General features: G+C 36.1%; 1 protein-coding gene across 2 annotated transcripts in view; it reads right to left on the bottom strand.

The window, feature by feature from the left end:
* The window catches only part of LOC121413981 (fatty acid amide hydrolase-like), a 33,756-nt gene that overhangs the window by 6,000 nt on the left and 3,971 nt on the right, over positions 1-23,785 (bottom strand). For both annotated transcript variants that reach the window (XM_041607012.1, XM_041607011.1), the window contains 10 exons: positions 23,251-23,310; positions 22,261-22,298; positions 19,080-19,274; positions 12,642-12,762; positions 11,629-11,721; positions 10,744-10,904; positions 10,207-10,289; positions 4,363-4,551; positions 3,473-3,597; positions 1,137-1,173 (listed from right to left, as the gene is read on the bottom strand). In XM_041607012.1, coding sequence (XP_041462946.1) covers positions 1,137-1,173; positions 3,473-3,597; positions 4,363-4,551; positions 10,207-10,289; positions 10,744-10,904; positions 11,629-11,721; positions 12,642-12,762; positions 19,080-19,274; positions 22,261-22,298; positions 23,251-23,310 — 1,102 coding nt within the window. The remainder of the gene's footprint in view (positions 1-1,136; positions 1,174-3,472; positions 3,598-4,362; positions 4,552-10,206; positions 10,290-10,743; positions 10,905-11,628; positions 11,722-12,641; positions 12,763-19,079; positions 19,275-22,260; positions 22,299-23,250; positions 23,311-23,785) is intronic.

The following is a 23,785-nucleotide window of genomic DNA, read 5'->3' as shown; positions in this document are numbered from 1 at the left end:
TTTCAAAGTTATGATGGTAATTCAACAGATACTCCGATTCGGCCAAAGTTCATTGACCCTAAATGACCTTTGACCTTAATCATGAGACATGAAACTCTAATAGGATGTTCAGTAATACTTGATTAACCTTATGTCCAAGTTTCATGAATCAGATCCATAAACTTTCAAAGTTATGATGGTAATTCAACAGATACACCCAATTCGGCCAAAGTTCATTGACCTTTGACCTTGGTCATGTGACCTGAAATGCGCACAGGATGTTCAGTGATACTTGATTACTCTAATGTCCAAGTTTAATGAACTAGACCAATAAACTTTCAAAGTTATGATGGTAATTCAACAGATACTCCGATTCGGCCAAAGTTCATTGACCCTAAATGACCTTTGACCTTAATCATGAGACATGAAACTCTAATAGGATGTTCAGTAATACTTGATTAACCTTATGGCCAAGTTTTATTAACTAGGTCCATATACTTTCTAAGTTATGACGTCATTTCAAAAACTTAACCTCAGGTTAAGATTTGATGTTGACGCCGCCGCCGTCGCCGTCGGAAAAGCGGCGCCTATAGTCTCACTTTGCTTCGCAGGTGAGACAAAAATATGTGCCAAATGGCTCTGGAGGAAAATGCGTAATTGCTGAGAAATTAGCAAAATAAGCACCGAATTCCATCAAATGTGGGGTATTTTTCCAAGCAATATTAATACACTGTCCCGCATGTGCTTTTCTATGTTAGCGATCATCAGAATTATCGATTTAGGGCTAAGGTTTTATGATTTTACAAAGATAAATTTACATTAATGTACCAGATCTAGATGTATGATAATATTCTGAACAATTAACCTTGATTTAAAAGACTTACTCATGAAAAAATTGTGTAACTACTGTCTTTTACCTTTCACCCTTATAGTTTCAGGGTATTTTCATTGTTAATTTTCTGGGGAGGGAGATTATGGTCAGTATGCATCCCCCGATCTTGGCTGCAAAATGCATGATCATGGTGAAAAAAGAAAGGCACAAAAATCAGTGTAAATGAATTAAACAAATTTTGAACATTTTTTACAAGTAAGGATTGAATTAATTCTGGATGTAACAATTTGATCAAGGATTATCTGTTTTATGGTATAATACTGACCTTTTTCACATTCAGCAACGATCTCTGCATTAGCATCCTGTAAAAGGAAATTCAGGAAATGACAGGCACATGATTTAATCATTGTTCAACACATAATCTAATCTAAATATATAGTGAATATTTCCTTATGCTATTTCAACAAGTTCTCTGTCTTAATTACTTTTCCCTCTTTACATCCAGTTAAAATCAAAGTATCCTTTTAACCCTAATTCTCCCGGGGGGGGGGGGGGGCATAATGGCCCCCTCGACAATTTTCGCGATATATCTGCTCTGCAAAATTTTTTGACCTTGCCGCTCACTGACTTTACTTTCAAGTCTCTCGCAAATTTTTAGACCAAATTTGTGACACCCGGGTACGCGGTTACAACATTATATAAGTGCATGTCAGGCCCAAAAGTGCTCATAAACGTGATTTCATGTACAAATCCAATGCAAATTGTGTATTTAGCCAAATTTTATAATTGTATCCTTATTTCTACTTTTAATAATTATACTTAATCAATTATGCCTTGTTTATGATCAGAATTAAGTCTTTAACGATTTCCATAGAAAAAATAATAAAAAACAAAAAGTAACAAACAAAGAAATACCTAAGAAATTAAAAAAAACAATAAAATACATAAGAAATCGGTTATGGTACCAGAATTTTTTTCATTCACAATTGTTAGGAATGCTATAAAGTATAAAAAATATTTTTTCATGACAAGAATCAAAATACCCCGGGAGATTTATGGTTAAGACACTGATGATTCATACACATCATGGCCCCTAGAACAACCCTTTAACATTTGATCATAAGGACGACTAGATTACAATGATCATTACATGAATGCGCAATTGTCAGCCATAACATTAATTGCTTTGCGTCACAGGCCCTAGATGTAAAAGGGAAGAAAAATGTTTGATGATCTTAGCATCACATTGTAAAATAACAAGCAATTCCCATACATCATTATTAACATCTTCCATTCTTAATTATTTAGTTACATTCTCTAAAAGTTCTTCAATTTTTAAATAGAATCTTTATTACAGAGTTTGGATCAATATAATAATTTCTAAGCAAGATAAATACTTTGGAGTATACCACCACAAGCTTTTGCTTTCTTAACAAATCTGTTATAAAAAAATCTTTTATGACAAATGATGTACAGTCAGTCTGCAAGTCCCCATGTTAATGAGCAAGAATAATCCAGGTCCTCTCGAGGCTGGATTCATGTCCCTGCAAAATCTTGTGAATTGTGAGAATTTTTTTTCTCAAATAATTTAATCACTTTCTCCTTGAGTAAAACTTATTATTTTTTAACCATAGGAAAGAGTAAATGTTACTCTTTTATATTGGTTATTTCTTTTAAATAAAATATTTTGATAAGTAAATTTTGGGCCTGAAAAGATGGCTCAAACATAATTTTCTTCCTCTGTTTTCACTTGCAAATTGTGCAAAATTTTGTGTTTTGGGCACAAACAACATTTATATCATCAGAAAGCTCAAACTCTATACTTTCTTACAATGACACTCTTAAAATGTGGCATCTTGTAGATGGGTCAGCAGCCAGCTTTTTCCATCAAGATACAAGACGAGATTTCTGAAATTTCTGAGTAAATAAAAATACAGAGTTCTGATTGGCTGAATAATGTTTAACAGGTGCAGGAAATTCGAAGAGATTACCACATGGTGAGTGTGACCTTGCAGAGGCCCAGTGTGGGGAACATTGGTATTTGCATGGGTGTGTAGTCTCTATGACCAATCAGAGCACAGTATTCGTGTTTTTTGAGCTGCTAAATGTACTTGGCCTATGAAAAACTGGCTGCTGACCAATCTAAAATCCCCTTTCTTATAAAAATCATATCATATTAAAGCTTAGATCTTCAGTCAGCTTTATCATAATCTAAAAAATAATTTTGGCTCAAACAGAAATTAAGAGGAAAAACATCCTTTTGTTGCTTGAAAATAATTATTTTTTTCATAAGATCAAAAGTTTCACCTATACAGTATTACACAATCTTTTTAAAAATCCAAACACATGACCTGAATAAATGACTTTTCTTCTTTATAGAGATATAAAAAAACATGAAATTTGGTAAATATTTAGAGCAGCAATGACCAAATACAAAGAGGCGTTTTCGTCCGCACCAAGCTCAATAACAATGAAAAAAAACTCTAGTCGTGAATATCACTAGGATAAAAGAAGCTACTTTTTGAGGGCTTGCCGACTGACTGTGTATAATGATGTATAATTTATATTGAAAAATGATATATTGTGAAAATAGAAGAAAATAAAAGTTTATTTGAATAAATGAAGATTTTCTTTTTAATCTAGCAATAGTAAGATATCTACCCGAAAGTGTTTCCAGTCGATGCCAATCTTAAGTCCACTCAAGCTCTTTGTTTGAAGGTCATTGATTTTCAAGGTCGGTTGATGCCATGTTGCAGAGTCTTCGGGGTCCTCACCGGCTAAATATTCTGAAAAAGAGTTTAAAGGATATGAAATATCAGAAATTTGATTTGAAAAAATGCCAATCTTCCAATCTATATTTGCTTAAAACCTCTTTAATCACTTTCAACAAAGAGTCATATCTAATTCAAATATTAAGCTATCTGTCCAAAGTCAAAGGAGGCAGAGAATAAGTGGCTAACGCGTATATATTTACATTTGGTCCTAAAAGTCAAATTGTGGCAATTAGGTTGACAAAAACTTTATACAATATGCACATTTACTAGTTCAGTCAGGTAACTAATTACCTCAAATTTCCAATGCATAGTTCTATGTTTAAAAGAAAACTTGTTACTCTGTTACTGTCCACCAAATTTGGTGGACAGTAGCTGGACCCAGAGAAGCATAGTGACAATTTCTGATCAATTCTAAGTATCTCAATGCTACATATACCAGCATTACACACTGTTTTGCTCAATAACTTCAAAAAAAATTCCACCAAAATGTATGGTGGTATATGGTCTTAATACATAGGTAACGCCTGCAAACAGTATTAAAATGTAAAGTATAATTAGTATTAAGCTATGCTGAAATGTCACAGCTTGTACCCAATCTTCACAGAAAAAACAAATTACAATGTAAACCTTGATTGTGATTGGCTGCTGAGAGCCCTGTTACCATGGTAACTATTGTGGCTAAGTTACCATGAGTACAACAAAGGCACAATCACAATTTTCATGCAGTTTCTTCACAATGTAACAGCATTTTATCTTTGAATCATGAAATATCATTACCTAAAAGCATAGCTGTATCTTGCACACATGTCGTCATGGGTCCTGCTACAGATACTGTACGACACAGGGGCATACTTCCGTGACGAGACCAACGCCCATAGGTTGGCTTCAATCCAACAATGCCGCATAACGCAGAAGGAATGCGCACCGAACCTCCCCCATCAGTTCCTATGGCGAGGGGGCAAAGGCCTGTAAGAAAAATATATGTCACAATATTTACTTTATAGATTTTATTTAATTTTTCATTAAACAGTTTACATCATATTTTTTTACTGTCATCTTTGTACATACTGTATACTACAGAAAAAAAATAGAAATAGAATTTCAATACTAATACATTTTCTAAACAGGAGTCTTCCTCTAACCTAAATACTAATACCACCACAAAATAATCATGTGGGAGGTTAAAAAATCAACCTATCACAATGTTTACTTAGATTTTATTTCATTTTTCATTGTACAGTATGTATTGTTTATGATAGTCATCTATGAACATACATGTACAGCACTCCTCTTCACACAAGGGTCTGCTTTTCGCCATTTCCTCCTTCAAGATGAAATCCAGGTTCATTAAGTGATAACATGCAAAGAAATTTATCAAATTCTTTCAACGAAAGTAGAGATTAGAAAAGGCCTCTCCATCCTGTTTAAAAAACCCGCATACCCACTATACATATACAATCTAATCGTGCTGGCGAACACAATAGCAACTTCACAGACGTCATCATCACTGATATCAGTCAGCATTTTCCCTATCACAACTCTCGCCCCATGAAACTCCCTCCTTCCATTTCTCTCAGTGGGTCATTCCATCTGGATTCACCCAGTGGTTGCACCCGACCGTCTCAGAATTCGTTGTAATTTGGTACACATAAAATTCAACATGGCCCAAGCACAAAACAAAAAAAATTAGTCCAATCGGTCCGTCGGTTCTCGCGCTACGGCCCGCCCTTTTCTCCTTGTTTTGACAAAAATGGGCGTGACCTTCAACTTTCAATGGCCATTGCGTCGTAACGTGTTGACCAATTTTCACAAAACTGGTACCATTTAATAGGAAATTCAGAGAGGAATCCAAAACATGCATCAAATAATGTATTGGAGCAATTTATCAGGTCATGACCTTTGACCTTAACTTTGACCTTGAGTTTGACCCCCGGACAAATAATTTTTTAACTTGATTTTCGTGTATGTTGATTATTGGTATGATATTGACAAAATATGTTAAAATCAATGATGATATTTTATTTCTTCACCTTTAAAAACTCTTCCAAAGATACCATGAAATTTCACTCTAGTCCCACACACTGATATTCATGTTAGTAAAGTGTTTACCAGTTACATGATTTCTTCCAATCTTAAGTTACAGTATGCAAACACATGAAAAGAAATTAAGCTTAATCAGTTCACAAATGAAACATCAAATATTTATGCTCATGAATAGGTATCTGTTTAGGCATTTTGATGCTCAGCAATATATATTCATTTTGATGTTCGGCAATAAATATCATAGATATATATATATTCATGTTAGTAAAGTCTTCACTTTTATCCTCAAAATATATATATATATATATGTATATGATATCAGGCGCGTACGCAGGATTTTTGAAAGGGGGGGGGTTTTCGAGCTGATTTTTTTTTTTTAATCTCCCGCCCAGTCTCTAAAAAGTGATGAGCGGGGGGGGGGAGGTGATGATTTTTTTTTCTTATTTTTTCAGCGCTGCAAATAAGACAATAACATCTAAGTGGGGATGGGTATGTAACAGTGCGGTCATGACCCGCGAGCGAGCAGAAATGTTCTCGTTTTTGCGTTGAAAACATAACCTTTTTGTCAATAGTTTGTTGGTATCATAGTCGATGCTACATGTCCTTCGGATCGTGCACTCATGATATGGCCAACCGCGTAGCCAGGATTTCATTTTGGAGGGGGCGGTAAATGCACGCGAAGCGTGCCAACACTTACAGAGCGCGCGAAGCGCGCTCCCTAGGGGGTGGGTGCAGGGAGGGGGAGTTTCCCCCTCCCGCGCGAAGCGCGAAGCTTTTAGTGTTTCATAAATTAAAATAAAAAAAAGCCGTTTCTCTTGTCTCTAGTACCTCCAATTCGGTTGACTATATTGCGATTTTGAACCTTGTTTTCAAAAGTGATTGTAAACGCACAAAAGAGGTATACAATGGAGGAAATTAAAATGATAATAACTCCGCGCGAAGCGCGGAAGCTAAAGTGATTTATCAATTTTTCTTGCAATAAAAAGGGTCCCGAGAAAAGGGTATTCTCAAAGATATATTGAAACTTTCTTTGGAAAGATCAGATTTGATTACAAACAATTTAGCATCAATACATATTTTAACTCGCAAAACAGAGGAGAAGATTGGTAGAGGAAGATATTCCTCCCCGTGATGAGCAATGAAACTCTGAAATTTCAAAGGGCGGACGTTTCATCAAATGTAGATATCTCTAATACCCAATCGTCTCTAATTCAATTTATTTTCTAAGATTATTGAACTTCATTACAAGGAAAATAGTGCGCATAAAGTTGAAACTTCTGTGATTTATTGAAATTATCTATGTAATAAAGGATGATTATTTTTTTTGACTTTTCCTGAAGCGCTTCATTTTGAATATAAAGAAACTTAAGTGTCATTCAAAATTTCAAACTGAGGGCGCAAAACAGGACAGGAGATGAATGTATACAGGGAAATGACATGAAGTTTAATGCAATTTGATAAAAAAAATATTGTACTTTTTTATTTAATACGACACGAATTCCATACCTTCCTCTTTTTAAATTAGGAACCTGTTTGCCCCCAAATTATGGTTGTTTATAGTAATGAGCTGAAAAGCGGGAGAAGCTGACTTTATGGAGGTGACGGCAGAAACTTATATATAAATAATTTTACCCGCTCGGAGCCGACCAGACCAGAAGTTGCGCGATCAATTGAAAAAAAAGATAACTTCATACATTTACTTCGGCCTAACCTTACTCAAATTCATGCCCTAATGTATACAATTTTAACTTTAACTGGCAAGAAGCACATAGCTGAGATGGAAAAACAGGGTTAGAGAAAAGGTGGGGGAACAATGGAGAACTTCAATATTGTCATTTAACCGCGCGCAGCGCGGAAGCAAAATTCATATATGAATTTAAAGCAAGAAGAGTGAAGGAGTTTCTCTTCTGAGAAAAAATAAAGAATAAATAGAAAAAACACAATGCTACCTTTCTTCCCTTTCCTTCCTTCCCTTTTCCTTTTCTCCTCTCCTTTTTTCCCTTCTTTTTTTTTCTTTTTGGGGACGTTTTTTTTTGGGGGGCGACTGCCCCCCTGGCTACGGGCCTGGATATGGCCTTGATCAGAACACTAGAAACTTGAGAAATGTCATGAATTACGAACGAGCGGAGCAAGCGAGCCGAAATGTTTGCGTTTTTCCGTCAAAACATACAATTCTTCGCAATAGCTGGTTGGTAATGATTACATATTAGTTGATGATACATGTCCTTCTGCTCGTAAGTCTCATGATATGGCCTTGATCAAGAGACTAGAAACTTAAGAAATTTCATAAATGATTACGAGCGAGCGGAGTGAGCGAGCCGAAATTTTCGCGTTTTCCCGTCAAAACATACATTTCTTGTCAATAGTTTGTTAGTAAATCAAGTATTAGTCGATGCTACATGTCCTTCTATTCGTAACACTCATAATACGGCCTTGAACAGGAGACTAGATACTTATGGAATTTCATAAATTATTACGAGCGAGCGGAGCGAGCTAACCGACATTTTAGCGTTTTCCGTCATTTTGGTTTTCATATTGGTAAAACATATTTTGTAAGAAAACGTATGTCTTTGTCTTGGTTCACTTGTATTCATAAGTATGCATCATGATAATCATGTATGGCCTTGTTAATGGCGATACCGTGATCATGTCGGCGACATGCGGAAATAAAAGATATAATAAAATGGAGCGAGCGAAGGGAGCGGAAATTTTTTCTGTGTTTTTCGTCGGAAACATGAGATTCTGTTCATTATTGCTGTCATATACATTATTGGGTAGGGGAACCGTCCGTAACCAGACAAGGAGTTATCAGGCTCTTGCCCGATAACTCCTTGACCAGTCCGACCTCTGGGGAGACAAGCCAAAAAAAAAAAAAAAAAAAAAAAAAAAAAAAAAAAAAACGAAAAGGGGGGGGGTTTGAACCCCGAAACCCCCCCCTTGCGTACGCGCCTGTATGATATATATTGCTGAACATTAAAATGCCTAAACAGATACCTATTCATGAGCATAAATGTTTTATCTTTCATTTGTGAACTGATTAAGCTTAATTTCTTTTCATGTGTTTGCATACTGTAACTTAAGATTGGAAGAAATCATGTAACTGGTAAACACTTTACTAACATGAATATCAGTATGTGGGACTAGAGTGAAATTTCATGGTATCTTTGGAAGAGTTTTTAAAGGTGAAGAAATAAAATATCATCATTGATTTTAACATATTTTGTCAATATCATACCAATAATTAACATACACGAAAATCAAGTTAAAAAATTATTTGTCTGGGGGTCAAACTCAAGGTCAAAGTTAAGGTCAAAGGTCATGACCTTATAAATTGCTCCAATACCTTATTTGATGCATGTTTTGGATTCCTCTCTGAATTTCCTATTAAATGGTACCAGTTTCATGAAAATTGGTCAACACATAACGACGCAGTGGCCATTGAAAGTTGAAGGTCACGCCCATTTTTGTCAAAACAAGGAGAAAAGGGCAGGCCGTAGCGCGAGAACCGACTGACCAATTGGACTAATTTTTTTTGTTTTGTGCTTGGGCCATGTTGAATTTTATGTATACCAAATTACAACGAATTCTGAGAGGGTCGGGTGCAAAATTGCACATTCATTGGGTGAATTGGCATGGAATGACCCGTCTTAAAGCATCCTCTCGTTCAGACCTTGCTGCTTTATTATTCATCCTGTAAAATTTGGACTTCCCATTCCTCTATGCCATCAAGTTCCATATCCCATGCTCTTTTCACAGGGTCATTGTTTTCCCTCAACACATGGCCCATCCGTCTCAAAACACTCTCTTTACCACTTAAAAGCCCATGTCGAAATATAGCCTTCACGAATAACATAACTTTCGCCGCATCAGTCGGCATACACTTTATTTATCCATGAATATCCCGCTACAATCACAAGCCAATTTATGAATGCATATATAGTAAGTATGCGCATTGCAAGCATCCCAGTGCCGAGCACAACATGGCATCAAAACAAGTGTGCAATTCTCTATCACCTCGTACCAAAGTCGACACAGAATTTCACTTTTCTATATTTTATTTGAATAATGAAAGGCATTTTCAGACAATATATTTTCACAGCAATATCGCACAGGTAAACGTATCTTGATTACTTCTGGCTTTCCCTTCAAAGTCATACAGAATAGCACCAAAGTCACATCGTATCCGTCAGAGTTTATAGAATCTATCGCAATGTGTATAAAGTCAAAGGAGTTCCAGGTTTCAGAGCGGACAAGGAATATGCAAGAAACTGCAGAATCTTGATAATTTTCGAACGAAACTTGTGATGATCCAATCACGAGCCAAGACCATTGCAAGTGTTTAAAACATGGCTGGATATCGTTATTGGTATCGATACTTTTGAATATATTTCTGCGGATTTTTGTGACCAAGTGATGAGAAAGTGATCTAGGCGATGAACCAATCAGCTGTGCAAAGCTTGGCTGTTTGTCCTACACAGTCAATGGACATTTCGATGTGAAACCCAACCTTTCCATGAGCTCACGTGTGCTCTTTCTATCACATATTCTCGCACCACATTTTAGCAGAGACGTACCTACCTGAAGCTACACAGGCCCCTGACCCTGATGAACTTCCTCCAGGATAATGGTTAGGGTTATAAGGATTGCGTGCAGTACCGCTCCTGTAAACATAAGTACAAATGGGTCATTAACATCACAAGGTTGCAGGAAATGTTAGATACCATACGCATTGGTGCTTAACTCTTTGTTAATTGTTCCAATATAGCCACTATCAAAAATATCACTTTAAGAAATTTACAACTGACCTCAAATCTGTGTAAGAGTGAATAGCTGATATTCATAAATTCTCAAAACATATTAATCAACATTTCCACAATAAAAACAGAAATAGACCTTATTTGAAGGTAGAGTGGTTTTGCTATTTTACATCAACAGATAATCAAATAGAATAATGTTATGATTAAGTTAATATCAAATGGTGCCCAGTTGCAATTTGAACTTCACCAAATAAGTTTATTAAAAAACCCACTATGGATTATGTTGAAGCGATATGTAACGAAAGAATTGCAAATATTGTTTTGTAAATAAGTGAGTCTCTTCACGAGCTTGACTTACGCACTGATATTCATACCAATAACTCCTAGTCCGACTTCATGCATGTTTGATATTCCTATGATTACAGCACCACCGGCGCGAAGCTTAGCCGCTATAGTGGAATCCTCCTTCACGGGGTCACGGCCTAAGAATGTGGTTCCACTACGTAGATGGTAAGGTTTCTAGAAAAGTTAAGAAATTTAATTTGAGGAAGCGAATTTGAGTCAATCCCCTGGCAACAAGATCATTATAGTCATGTTCTAGTCAAACCTGGTGGGTGCTTCATTAATCATAAAGCTGTTTGTACGTTCAGATCAACATTGAGAACAACAGGTGAACCTTTCTTACGCGCTAAATAATTAATGATGAATACCATTTACCACAAGGATCACCACTCGTTCTTAAAGTCGCTCTTTACTTACGAATATCTTTATGAAACACCTACCTGGGTTATCTTACTTTTATGAAGCACCAGTTGTCAACTCATTCACCAATTAAAATCATTCTTATCCTGCTGCAAAAAAATGCCAAAAAAATTATTTAGTTTAGTGAAATGGAAAGAATAGGAAAATTCTAAAATATCATGAATGTTAATGAATTTCATGATACATAATTGGCATGAATATGGAAAAAATAACAAAGTCCTGCATTCCATTGAAATGTGGTACTTAAGTTTAGACTAGGGTTAAACCTTGGTTTAATCATCAGAATACCGCCCAAAGGCACCCATGTAAGACCAACCCCATTCCCCTTGATAGAATATGAAAAGGAAAAGAATTGTCAAAACCAAGCACTGAATACAATAAACTTTAATTTAATTTCAAGAATGACACACATTTGATGTGTTGCACAAAAATATCTTTAAAATGTGAAGCCTCGACTGCAAAGTTTGATTTGACTTCTCACCACAGCTAGTTCTTCCTTGATGACAACTGGAACCCCATCAAAGATTGAAAGAGGTTTCTTGTTGTTGATACGAATAGTAGATTCCTTAGCCATCTGTAAAAGCATAGAAATATATCCCAGTAGGTGTTTCAGAAAGCTTTGAATTTATAAGCAACTTCACAAACAATCGGTGATCCTTTCATAGGCATTTAATCAACATCACTGTAAATTTGGCATAGATATCATTTGACATTTACCACAAGAAAGGATCACCAGTCATTCATAAATTTGCTCATAACTTACAAACAGCTTTATGAAACACCCATCCAGTACACAAAAAAGCACCATGAAAAAAGGTCTGTTCACTACCATTGACTTTGAACAGATATATTTGTGTATGCAAGTTATCAAAAATTAGTTTACAGCAGAAATACTTGTTAAAAATAATGAGCAACTTCTAGTTTTATGAGTTCAATAAAATTGAGACAAGAAAGGGCAAGGAATGCATCCCCCACCCCCTCCTGGCTTAGTAAGGGTCAACACATGATATCAGCATAGGACATACTGATACTAGTACATGAGGGCAACAGGCAATTTTGCCCTCATGACTGCATAAATCACCCATAAAACTTCCCAAAATCAAATGCTTTGGGGTGACCATCTTTTCTGAAGTTGGCCCAAGATCTCTGCCAAACAATGATGAAGAAAGTTTAGAAAATCAATACAGCAGAATAATGAGAAATGTTTTAAAGGCATAATTGCTTGTTGCACCCAAAATGTAGCCCTTTAAATTAAAGGAATAGCTAAAAAGAAATCAGCAATTGCCCCAATGTGGACAAAATTAGCCACTAAAAATATTATTTTCTATCATGGGTCTTACATATCATGAAGACTTGTTATAACAATTGGATAATTTCTATAACCAGTTTACTATAAGCCATTCAAATTGAATGATTTCAGTAGCTTAAAACTGCTATTGCCAATTTGGTTCATATAACAGGTTTTAGGAAAGGGGCCCTTTGTCCATTACGAACCTTATAGACCTCTTCTACATCGTACTCTGCAAGCATCCTCATCCTAGGTTTCATCTGCTCTGTCTTCTCCAAGTCTTCCATAACACATTCTGCAACATCCTCTGGAGTCACCTTACCTGACCTACAGAAAAAATAAGATTTAAAACAAAACAGTGTTAGAGCAAACTATGAAAAAAATCCAAGACGGATGCCACGTTTCAAGAAAATGATGTTTGCCAGAACTTTTTTTGAAATTTCACATGCTTTTGGTGTCTTTTCTGACAATATCAATACTGTGCAGTTGTTGGCAAGTAAATGAGGAAATAGGGGTAGTCCAGAAAAACTCCCAACAGATTAAACAAACAATGGTTTTAAGCAAATTACATCATAATAATAATAATAATAATATATGATATTTATATTGTGCACATATCCACCTTGTTACATGAAGGTGCTCAAGGCGCTACTATATTACCCGGCTAAGCTAGGCGTTCATAGCGCACACAGCTTTTTAAGGAATTAATTCCTACCTACAAAATACACAATAAAACATGCATTTTACTGTATATACAAAAACATACTTGTATTTCAAGCAATTAATTGACAGTTGCCTGTACTTCAATGCACAATATCCTACATGTACAGCACAGGTATGAGTTATGAGTTTCTTTATCAATAACTGATTGTGGAACCATGTTAATGTCATGTTTAGTCTCATTGCTTCAATGCACTTTTCATTGGCCTAGGATATTATGCATTTTATATTCCCCCTGATTTGTTTTGAAAATTTAGGTAAATTTTTTCATGGGAAATGTCAAAGGAATCACTGTTTTGCTAGCCATGAGCTTGTATTACAAGTCATAGTTTATTGCATATAACTGCTTTGTGTTTTATGCATAATAATAAGATCGGACTTGTATATTGCACGATTATACCTTGCTAGGTATTCAAGGCACTCCTATATTACCCTGGCTAAGCTAGTATCGATTCCAGTGCTCACAGCCTTTAGAGGAATAACTTCCTGCTGGTACCCATTTACCTCACCAGGGTTGAGTGCAGCATAATGTGGATAAATTTATTGCAAGTGGAAAACACATGACATGGCTTAGAATTGAACCCACGTCTTTCATATTGAAAGACGAGTCTTAACCACTAGACCCCCACAATTACGAAATTAATAAAAGAATTGAATTGACCTTTTTTATTTACCTCAAGAAAAATGACTTTGCCTAAAAAAATTGAAATCAAAATGCCTGTACATGAAATTCAGGTATTCAAATTCCAAAAAAAAGATTTCTTTATAAAATTGAGGTGATTTATTAGTACCAATTTAGTATTATCTTTCTCCAATAATACTTCATGAAAAATACCCAAAAGTTTAGGACATGGTAGAATAACCTTTTTAAAATATAAAATCTAATTTTTACATTGTAAAAGAGAACTGTTGCTCGGCTAGTGCCATGAGCATCTACTGACGGAGTGTGCGCTCTACAAATATACACTATTATTATTATTTTTATCACTGAAATAGCACAATATATACCGGTATATATATATTTTCAACTGCATGAACATACATGTAGTATGCTGTAGAGTATATGATGCATGGCCTTGGCCATCCAAAGATCACCTAACAATTAATACAACGGAAGAGGAACCAACAGATACAATTTAAGATTAAGCATTGGGGCACGTGGTATTACTGTGCAAACATTTCAAAGTCCCTCTATGAAGTCAACTTTAATAGTTTATGTAGGTTTCTTCTATAATTAAATGGCAATCGGTCATTACTAGCAGATACTGGAATAAAGATCAGCAAAAGTGAAGAGCAGCTACTTGCTAGTCAATAGCAGAATTAATTTAGAGCATACCAATAGAAACAAACATTTTTACAGCCAGGTACAATGATCCTCCCAGGGGGTTCGAACTCTAACTCAATTTCTGAAAATCTCAGCATCAAAACTCACAATTTTTTCTAAAATTCTTTCTAAGTAATATTGACCAACATTACTTGAAATCAATGAAGTTGTTTCTTGTAAAATCCTTAAAATGTTATTATGTCCACAATACAATAGGCCTATATACATGTACACGTACATACATTTAAGTAATTTATAATTTTGTTGAATTTCTTGTTATTTCTTTGAACATCTGTATTCTGTAATATTGGGTTTCCCCACACCCCCCCCCCACATTTACTTAAATTTTTAGTCAAGACAGAAGGTAATATTTTTCACTTTAATAATAACTTACACGTACATTAAATAAAAAATACTGTAAGGAAATAAGGACAATATATTTACATGTATACATGTACATGTACATTAGGCCCGAAGTACAAGTATGTAAAGTGTGAATTTTCTGTAGGTTTGGGGGAAAGTCCCCCCCCCCCCAATTGATAACCAAATTCAAACATATTAATGACTCAGCCACTCAGGTCTAATCTTTCCTACATGTAAGCAAGCAAAGTGTATCAGGTCATGAACTTATATTATGATGAGTTTACTAGAATCCCAATTCATATCCTTATCTCTTCAAGAGGGTATACAGATAGGACAAAAATAGTACCGGTAACACAGAAGCCCCTCCAAGATTTGAGAAATATGATTTGAAAAAGAGAACAATGATAAACTTTGTTGGTTCTTCTGTGCCCCAAATGTTACATAAGCCCCTCTCTACCTACATATATGTACATACCAGCTCTAACTGAATGCTGCAACATATCTATATACTGTACTTATAAAAAAATATAGGAAAAGGGCAAACATTTTCTATAGAATAAAAAAGAATAGCAAAATACTACTACTTCAACTGAAAAGAAGTAAAAGAAAAGAAGCAGATGAAGATAAAAAAGAGAATGAAAAAGAAGAAGAATGACAACAACAACAACAACAATAATAACATTAATGATAGCAGTAATAATACTATTATCAACAGTAACACAAACTGTTAATAAAATAATCATAATAATACTTATTTTATAATCATTAATAATCAAAGTTATTTTTTAACTATCGGTATTATTAATTATAGTTATTTTAAAATCATTTATTTATAAAATAACCCCTCTCAACGCCATCCTATGAAATGAAATAAATGAAAATGGTATGAACTGGATTCCAATAGTCTTTCATCTCTGTCACAAATATTCAAGTCCGGGGAATATCGTGAAAATACCAACTTTAAGTGTTATACACCTTTTTTTAGTTAGGTCATGGCTAGCTTTGATGTATGAGTATTATTAATAAAAGTTTTTAATCAATAGCTGTACTAGCCTATAATTTAGGTGGAGGCTGCTGCTTATTATCTCTGCTCTTACGCTGTATGTCTGATGCATAAGACCATGAAAATTAGCTGCTTCACAGCCCCTGCCTACAATCCCATCTTGCATTTAATAGTTGTCATTTTATTTATATTGACCAGGGGTGGTATTCTGGAAATTTGTCATAACTTTTGTCATAAATTTTGTCATTTCTCTCTGAGATATGACACCGCTATGATTGTCACAAATCGGTATTCTGAACATTGTCTTTTCCCTGTCATATCTCTCAAAGTTCCCACCCATCTTTTCGGAAGCAAACCAATCAAAATCATCGTTAGTTCCCAGTTGGAGCCGTTCTAGCCAATAGGAAAGCCCTGTGTCATGTAGGGCGTATCCCTAAAACAGTTGCTGGCATCGCGCAACGACGTGAAAGAGAAAGAACGTCGCCGAAGAAGACATTGTGCGCTGCAAGTCTACCGTCATACTTCCGTTTGTCGATTCTATTTCCTGCCAACTACGCCGGCACTTAGAGAAGTACAGCATACGCGCGGTTTTCAAGTCCGACACTACTATCCGTAAACAGTTAGTGCGCCCCAAAGACCCCGCGCTACCCGGCAGACTCGATGGCGTTGTTTACAAGATACCATGCGGGGCTTGTGACAAGGTTTACATCGGGGAAACGGGCAGACCCGTTAACGAGCGAATGCTAGAACATCGCAGAGATGTCAAGCACCGACGCATAGATAGTTCGGCAGTTGCAGAGCACGCTTGGAATGCAGATCACCCTCCCAATTGGGACGAGGTAAGCTGTATAGCGCGGGATAAGCACTGGTACACACGGCGTGTTAAAGAGGCTATCCAAATTCGTCTTCATCCTAATAATGTGAACAGGGATAACGGCATTGACATCCCTGAAGAATGGCTTCCGACCATTCGCCGACATGCGCCCCCTACGACCGCCCGTTGCTCACCGGTCGACCGCCCTCCGACGTCCGCATCCAACCACATTAGTTTTTGCACAGCTACCGCGGTTCACTCCTCGACGTCCGCAAATCGCCCGCTTTCCACGCCGACTGCAGCCGACGGGTTTTCCCCGACGTCCGCAAGCCCCACGGCGATCGCACCGTCCGCGGCTTCTGATTGGTCGGTTGCGCCGACCAATCACACCATGGCGGTTCCGGCACCGACGGCCCGTAGCCTACGGTATAAAAGGCGCGCGCAGCGAGTGTCAACTTCATTGCCTGACGAAGACTAGCAGGTGCAGTCGAAACGTCGCAATTTCAGTTTGCCGCATCGTGAGACAACAGATTAATTCTTTACTCAGTTACGCGTATATTGATGCGCTTAATTACGAAAGAGACAGGGAGCTGTGAAGGAATTTAGAGGAGAAGTAGAAAAGTAAGGAAGACAGAGAAAAAAAGGAGGAATAAATACATGTATGTAGGGCCTAACTAATTGTAGCATGAAAAAATAATTTTGAAAATTGTAACGGAAGATGAGTGAAACTAATACCACAATCTAATCTAAATAATATAATTATTTGCTTGACATTCGGTTGGCAGGGTATCTGGGTATTTGGTACAAAACGATATGACAAAATTTATAACTGCTACCCCCTGTCATAACTTTTGTCATATCTTTTGCTTGTATAAAAGGATTATGCGTATTTAAGGCCGCGTATTTTTGGTGCGCACTAAAGAGAAGAGACAAAATTTATGACAATTTTTGTGACAAAAGTTATGACATCCACTAGAATACCTATTTTGTCATATCTCTGATAAGATAAAATATGGAGAAAAGTCAATGTTCAGAATACCGCCCCAGGATTCTCGTTGTGAAAAATGCCACTGCACATTTGTTAACAAAAAGAGAATGACGACAAACATGAGACCGGTCGATGGCTGCGAACTATAAGTAGTCTTCCACATCACACGTATTGCTGACGTTTTGCGTAACAGCATTAATAATAGGCATTTATATAGCGCCATCTATCTAGAAATATTCTATTCCGAGGCGCGTTGTTATTATTATCATTAGACTCGTAAAGACAAAGACAAACAAGTGGAATGCCTCTGGCCGTCTCACCTGCATCACGCGATTCAATATAGCAGCAGTGCTCACTTTGAATACTACTCTAACTCGCACAAGATGTTCAGTGATACATGGTTACTCTTATTTCCCTTTTTTATGAACTAGACCAATAAACTTACAGAGATATGATGGTTATTCAACAAAAAACCCCAACATGGCCAAAGTTCATAGACCTTACATGACCTTTGACCTTGATCATGTGACCTGAAACTCGAACAGGATGTTCAGTGATACTTGATTACTCTTATGTACAAGTTTCATGAATCAGATCCATAAACTTTCAAAGTTATGATGGTAATTCAACAGATACACCCAATTCGGCCAAAGTTCATTGACCTTTGACCTTGGTCATGTGACCTGAAACGCGCAAAGGATGTTCAGTGATACTTGATTACTCTAATGTCCAAGTTTAATGAACTAGACCAATAAACTTTCAAAGTTATGATGGTAATTCAACAGATACCCCCGATTCTTCCAAAGTTCATTGACCCTAAATGACCTTTGACCTTAATCATGAGACATGAAACTTGCACAAAATTTTCAGTGATGCTTGATTACTATTATGTCCAAGTTTCATGAATCAGATCCATAAACTATCAAAGTTATGATGGGAGTTCAACAGATATCCCCAATTCGGCCAAAGTTCATTGACCCTAAATGACCTTTGACCTTGGTCATGTGACGTGAAACTCATGCAGGATGTTCAGTGATACTTGATTAACCTTATGTCCAAGTTTCATGAACTAGGTCCATATATTTTCTAAGTTATGATGACATTTAAAAAACTTAACCTCAGGTTAAGATTTCGATGTTGATTCCTCCAACATGGTCTAAGTTCATTGACCCTAAATGACCTTTGACCTTGGTCATGTGACATGAAACTCTAATAGGATGTTCAGTAATACTTGATTAACCTTATGGCCAAGTTTTAACTAGGTCCATATACTTTCTAAGTTATGACGTCATTTCAAAAACTTAACCTCAGGTTAAGATTTGATGTTGACGCCGCCGCCGCCGTCGGAAAAGCGGTGCCTATAGTCTCACTTTGCTTCGCAGGTGAGACAAAAATTGCAGCCCCTGCCTAGATTATTTAGCTACAATTTTACCTGTAGGCATGGTAATAATCCGAGACCGTTTTGAACCTGAAATCTTTGCTTTCTTTCCTCTCTGGCTGAATAAGATAGTCTAAATCAATCTTGAGAGGGTCACTGGCTTCACTTGGCTCTGTGGTTGGTACAACAGGTTCATATGTGGGTGGGTCCTCTATTACAAAGTTGTGAAGTAAATTGAAGTGGGATTTCCTAAAAGACAAGAAGACAAACAGTATTGAGAAATCACCTGCAGAAAAAAATATTATATTGTGACTGTAATCAAAATGGCTTGTTTAATTTTGTTGATTATTTCAACAGAAGTTGAATTTTTTAATTCTGGGGCATACATACAAAACCAGGCCTCTACATGTATATGAACAGGCCTCATTTTGTGATCTGAATACAAATCAAATTGCAAATGAACTCTGCTTATAGATCAACACAAATTAGGAAAGGCATACACACACAATTTTATAGGCCTATATGACTGTCAAATTTTTTTTACAGGATACATGTACCTCTATAAAGTCAATTCCATATCTATTACATACATGAACCTAAATCCCATCGCCTTTTTTTTACAAATAGGAAGTTCAAATACAAGGTGGGACCAAGGAAATAGCATACTGTATATGCAGTAACACTGCATAAAGAGATTGAAATTAAAATATTGACCTTAAAGGAAACCAAAACCCAAGAAGAGAAGCAATTTTATTGGAAAGAGTAAAATGAGAGGAACAATTTAAAACTAGTTTCATCAAAATTGATTGTGAAATTAACAAATTATGGATGTTTATAAGGTTTTGTTGCACTTTCTATGGGGATCCTCAAATTGGTAAACATGCTTAAAATTAAAATTGCTGATTTTGTGTACAACTCTTCATTGGTTTTGTACACAATTTTTCTGATTTTCCCCATTATCTTTCAAATTGCATATTGCCTCATTCTCAGCATAATCATGGGAAAATATAATTCACACCACATACGCTAAGTTCAGGAGGAAATATAAATAAAGGAGCGCTGTCGAAGCATGTTTGCCAATTTGAGGATCCCCATAGAAATTACAAAAGGACTTTTTACATGTCCATACACTGTAACTTGCTCATGTCACAACCAATTTCAGAGATGCCAAGTTCAAAGACCAGCTATGCGTGAGATTTTCTGTGAATCTGAGTGAGATCACAGACATTGTGTACAAAGTATATGGGGATAGGCTGTGAGAGTTGCGTGAGACAGAGATATGAGGGGATGAACAAGAGTCCAAAATGCGTGAGTCTCACGCATAATGCGTGAGACTTGGTAGCTCTGCAATTTTGATGAAACTTGTTCCTCTCACTTTACTCTTTCCAATAAGATTGCTTCTGTTCTTGGGTTTTGGTTTCCTTTAATTGCTTAGAGTATCTGTCCTTGTACTAAAATGTGAATGAATTTGGTAGGAACCAAATATTGCATGAAGTTATACCCTTCCCGTTTCCATGGAATCTGCTCTCAATTTTCATTCGCCACTTTTGAATAAACAAGTGGAATGCCTCTGGTGGTCTCATCTGCATCAATCACGCAATTCAATATAGCAGCAGTGCTGACATGGAAAACTACCATAAAATAATTATTCACAAAACACACCATTCATATGATACAATAACTACGTTCATTAACATTTGACCTTGATCATGTAATCTAAAACTTGTCAGTGACACTTGATTACCGGTACCCCTATATCCACATACACTATATCTAGTATAAACTTTGAAAGTTATGACAACAATCTAATAATTACATGTACCTCTAAAATGGCCAAAGTTTAATGACCTTAAATGACCTTTGACTTTGGTCATGTGACCTGAAATTTTTCAGTGAAACTTGATGTCTCTTATGTCCACTAGACCAATATATTTACAGAACTGTTATGATGGTAATGCAACAAATACCCCCAAAATGGCCAAAGTCCATTAACCTTTGTCCTTGGCCATGTGATGTGAAACTCAATCAGGATGTAATAATTCAGTAATACCGGTACTTGATTTACCATATGTCCAAGTTTCATGAACTAGGTCCATATATTTTCTAAGTTATGATGACATTTAAAAACTTAACCTTAGGTTAAGATTTTGATGATTCCCCCAACATGGTCTAAGTTCATTGACCCTAAATGACCTTTGACCTTGGTCATGTGACCTAAAACTCTCGCAGGATGTTCAGTAATACTTGATTAATCTTATGGCCAAGTTTCATGAACTAGGTCCATATACTTTCTAAGTTATGCTGTCATTTCAAAAACTTGACCTTCAGTTAAGATTTGGTGTTGATGCCGCAGTCGCCATCAGAAAAGCGGCACCTATAGTCTCACTCTGCTATGCAGGTGAGACAAAAAACTAGATACCCGGTAACCAATTGATAAGAAATACTTAAAGTTTTTACTCAGCAAGTCATGTTTATAAAAGTACAAGTATAAAACAAGTAAAAACAAAAACACAAAAAAGCATCAAAGTGAAATAAATTGAAGTTGTAACTTGTATCTAAAAAATGAAAAGTAAACCCAGAATTCTGTGTGAGGTGATATCTATGTACCTGGTATTAACCAAATATTTATCTGATATGCCACATCATAAAGCCCTACATGATGAACTTTGATCTCTTAAAAACGGATTGACCATTGCTTCCTTTGATTGTAAGGGAAGCAGACCTGTTCAAAGGTCTATGAGAACGGTAAACACACAAGCCTACAATCTGTACTCCAGTACCTTCTCACTTTCTACAGATTCTGGAGGTCAGTTTCTGACCTGCTTTATGACTTTAAGTTTAGGGTTCCAAAAGATAAACCAAAGTGCATCTTCAGCCATATTCCATATCAAAGTCCTCCAGTTCTGTCTGACTCAACTTGTATTTTGATACAATTTGAATAGGCCAGTAGCCAGCCAAATCCATTACAGATAATTAGGATTTACTTGTTTACAGTTTACAGCTGGCCTAATCTTTGAGTGCTAGCAATGGATGTGCCAAGTTACATGTAAATGTGAAAATGTCCACACTGCACCTACAGAATTGAAAAGGAGAACTAAAACATGTAAACAGTAGGCAGAATCTATGCAAAGGCAGGTGAGGTATAAGAGGTGGAGATGAGAGAAAGAAAGGAGTGTAATATGTAACAATGTAAACATCGGATAAAACAGAGCAAGATATATCAAAGATGATTTACCTTTTCGTTTTAGGGTTGAGAATTAACCTGCCAATCCACTATTTAGAGTTGATAAGAAAATAAAAAAAAAGATCATTATATTTTAATTTTGTTTCTATTATCATTATCACCATAAAATTGTTGACAAAATACAGATAAACATTGAATCTAATGACCATTCCAAACCTGTTATATGCCTTACACAAATAATATAAAGAGTACACATAAAAAATTTGGTTCTGTGTTTACATAGCTTGATCTATGCCCTTTCTATCTCTATACAGTGCGTATCAAAAAAAGTTTACACTTAGAATAAATCCTATAAAATTATAAACTTGTAATATCCTGAAGATTTTTCCACATTTTAACATTGGTACAGATCCATTTAAGCAAATGACTGTCGGAAAAAAAATTCCGCTTGAGTGAGCACCACTAACTTTTGAAGAGTTAGTGAAAATGATTTGCGCAGAACTTTGAAATAGTTATGCGAATAAAAGTAGACCTTAATCATGAAGAACACGTGGCATTTAGCTAGTAAAATTGATTTGAAGATACATGTATCTTTTACCATTTCAAACTTTTTTTCCTTGCCCAAAACACTTCGAAGAGTGCATTGCGCCCCATCCCACTCCCCCACACACCGAGGCAATCATGACATTTGCTTTACACTGAGCTGTGATTTACATAAAATGGCTTAGGCTTGATTTTCATTTCGTAAATCATTGTCAAGCTTGGAAAAGGTGTGGAGAAACAAGTATTAAATAAAAAATGAAATGTGAACCCACTTTAAATGATAAAAACTTTTTTTGATACGCATTGTAGACATAAAAAGCATAAGATAACCCCTCCCCCATCCCATCCACACACAATTCAATAGATTTTCACAAGTTATATCATCAAATCGTCCAAGTAATATGCTCTTTTACCCATCTTGCGGTTTCAGTCCTTGTTAATTCCTCTTTCTTGATAATTATTCATACTATGCATACTCTTATAGACTCCCAAACTTACTGTGTTCGAAAGGTGCAGTACAAATCTTAACAGGTTACCCGAAGCTCGAAGGGGGATATTCTGAAGGGAAAATAAACCATTCAATAAGTGAAATTTACAAAAGATCTTTACATCATAACTAGAATTGTCAGAAATTATAAACTCAAATGTGAGCTCAACCATAACAAGTGGAATGCCTCTGGCCTTCTCACCTGCTTTCACGCGGTTCAATATAGCAGCAGTGCTGACTTTGAAAACTACTCTAACTTGCACAAGATGGTCAGTGATGCATGTCCACTTTTTATGAACTTTTTATGAACTTACAGAGATATGTTTATTCAACAAAAAAAACCAACAAGGCCAAAGTTCATTGACCTTACATGACCTTTGACCTTGGTCAATTGACCTGAAATGCACACAGGATGTTCAGTGATATTTGATTACTCTAATGTCCAAGTTTAACGAACTAGACCAATCAACTTTCAAAGTTATGATGGTAATTCAACAGATACCCCCAATTCGGCCAAAGTTCATTGACCCTAAATGACCTTTGACC

This window comes from Lytechinus variegatus, chromosome 4, assembly GCF_018143015.1.
Source record: "Lytechinus variegatus isolate NC3 chromosome 4, Lvar_3.0, whole genome shotgun sequence".
NCBI lineage: Eukaryota > Metazoa > Echinodermata > Echinoidea > Temnopleuroida > Toxopneustidae > Lytechinus > Lytechinus variegatus.
Note: the sequence above shows the minus strand (reverse complement) of the source record. Positions and strands in the feature narration are given on the sequence as shown.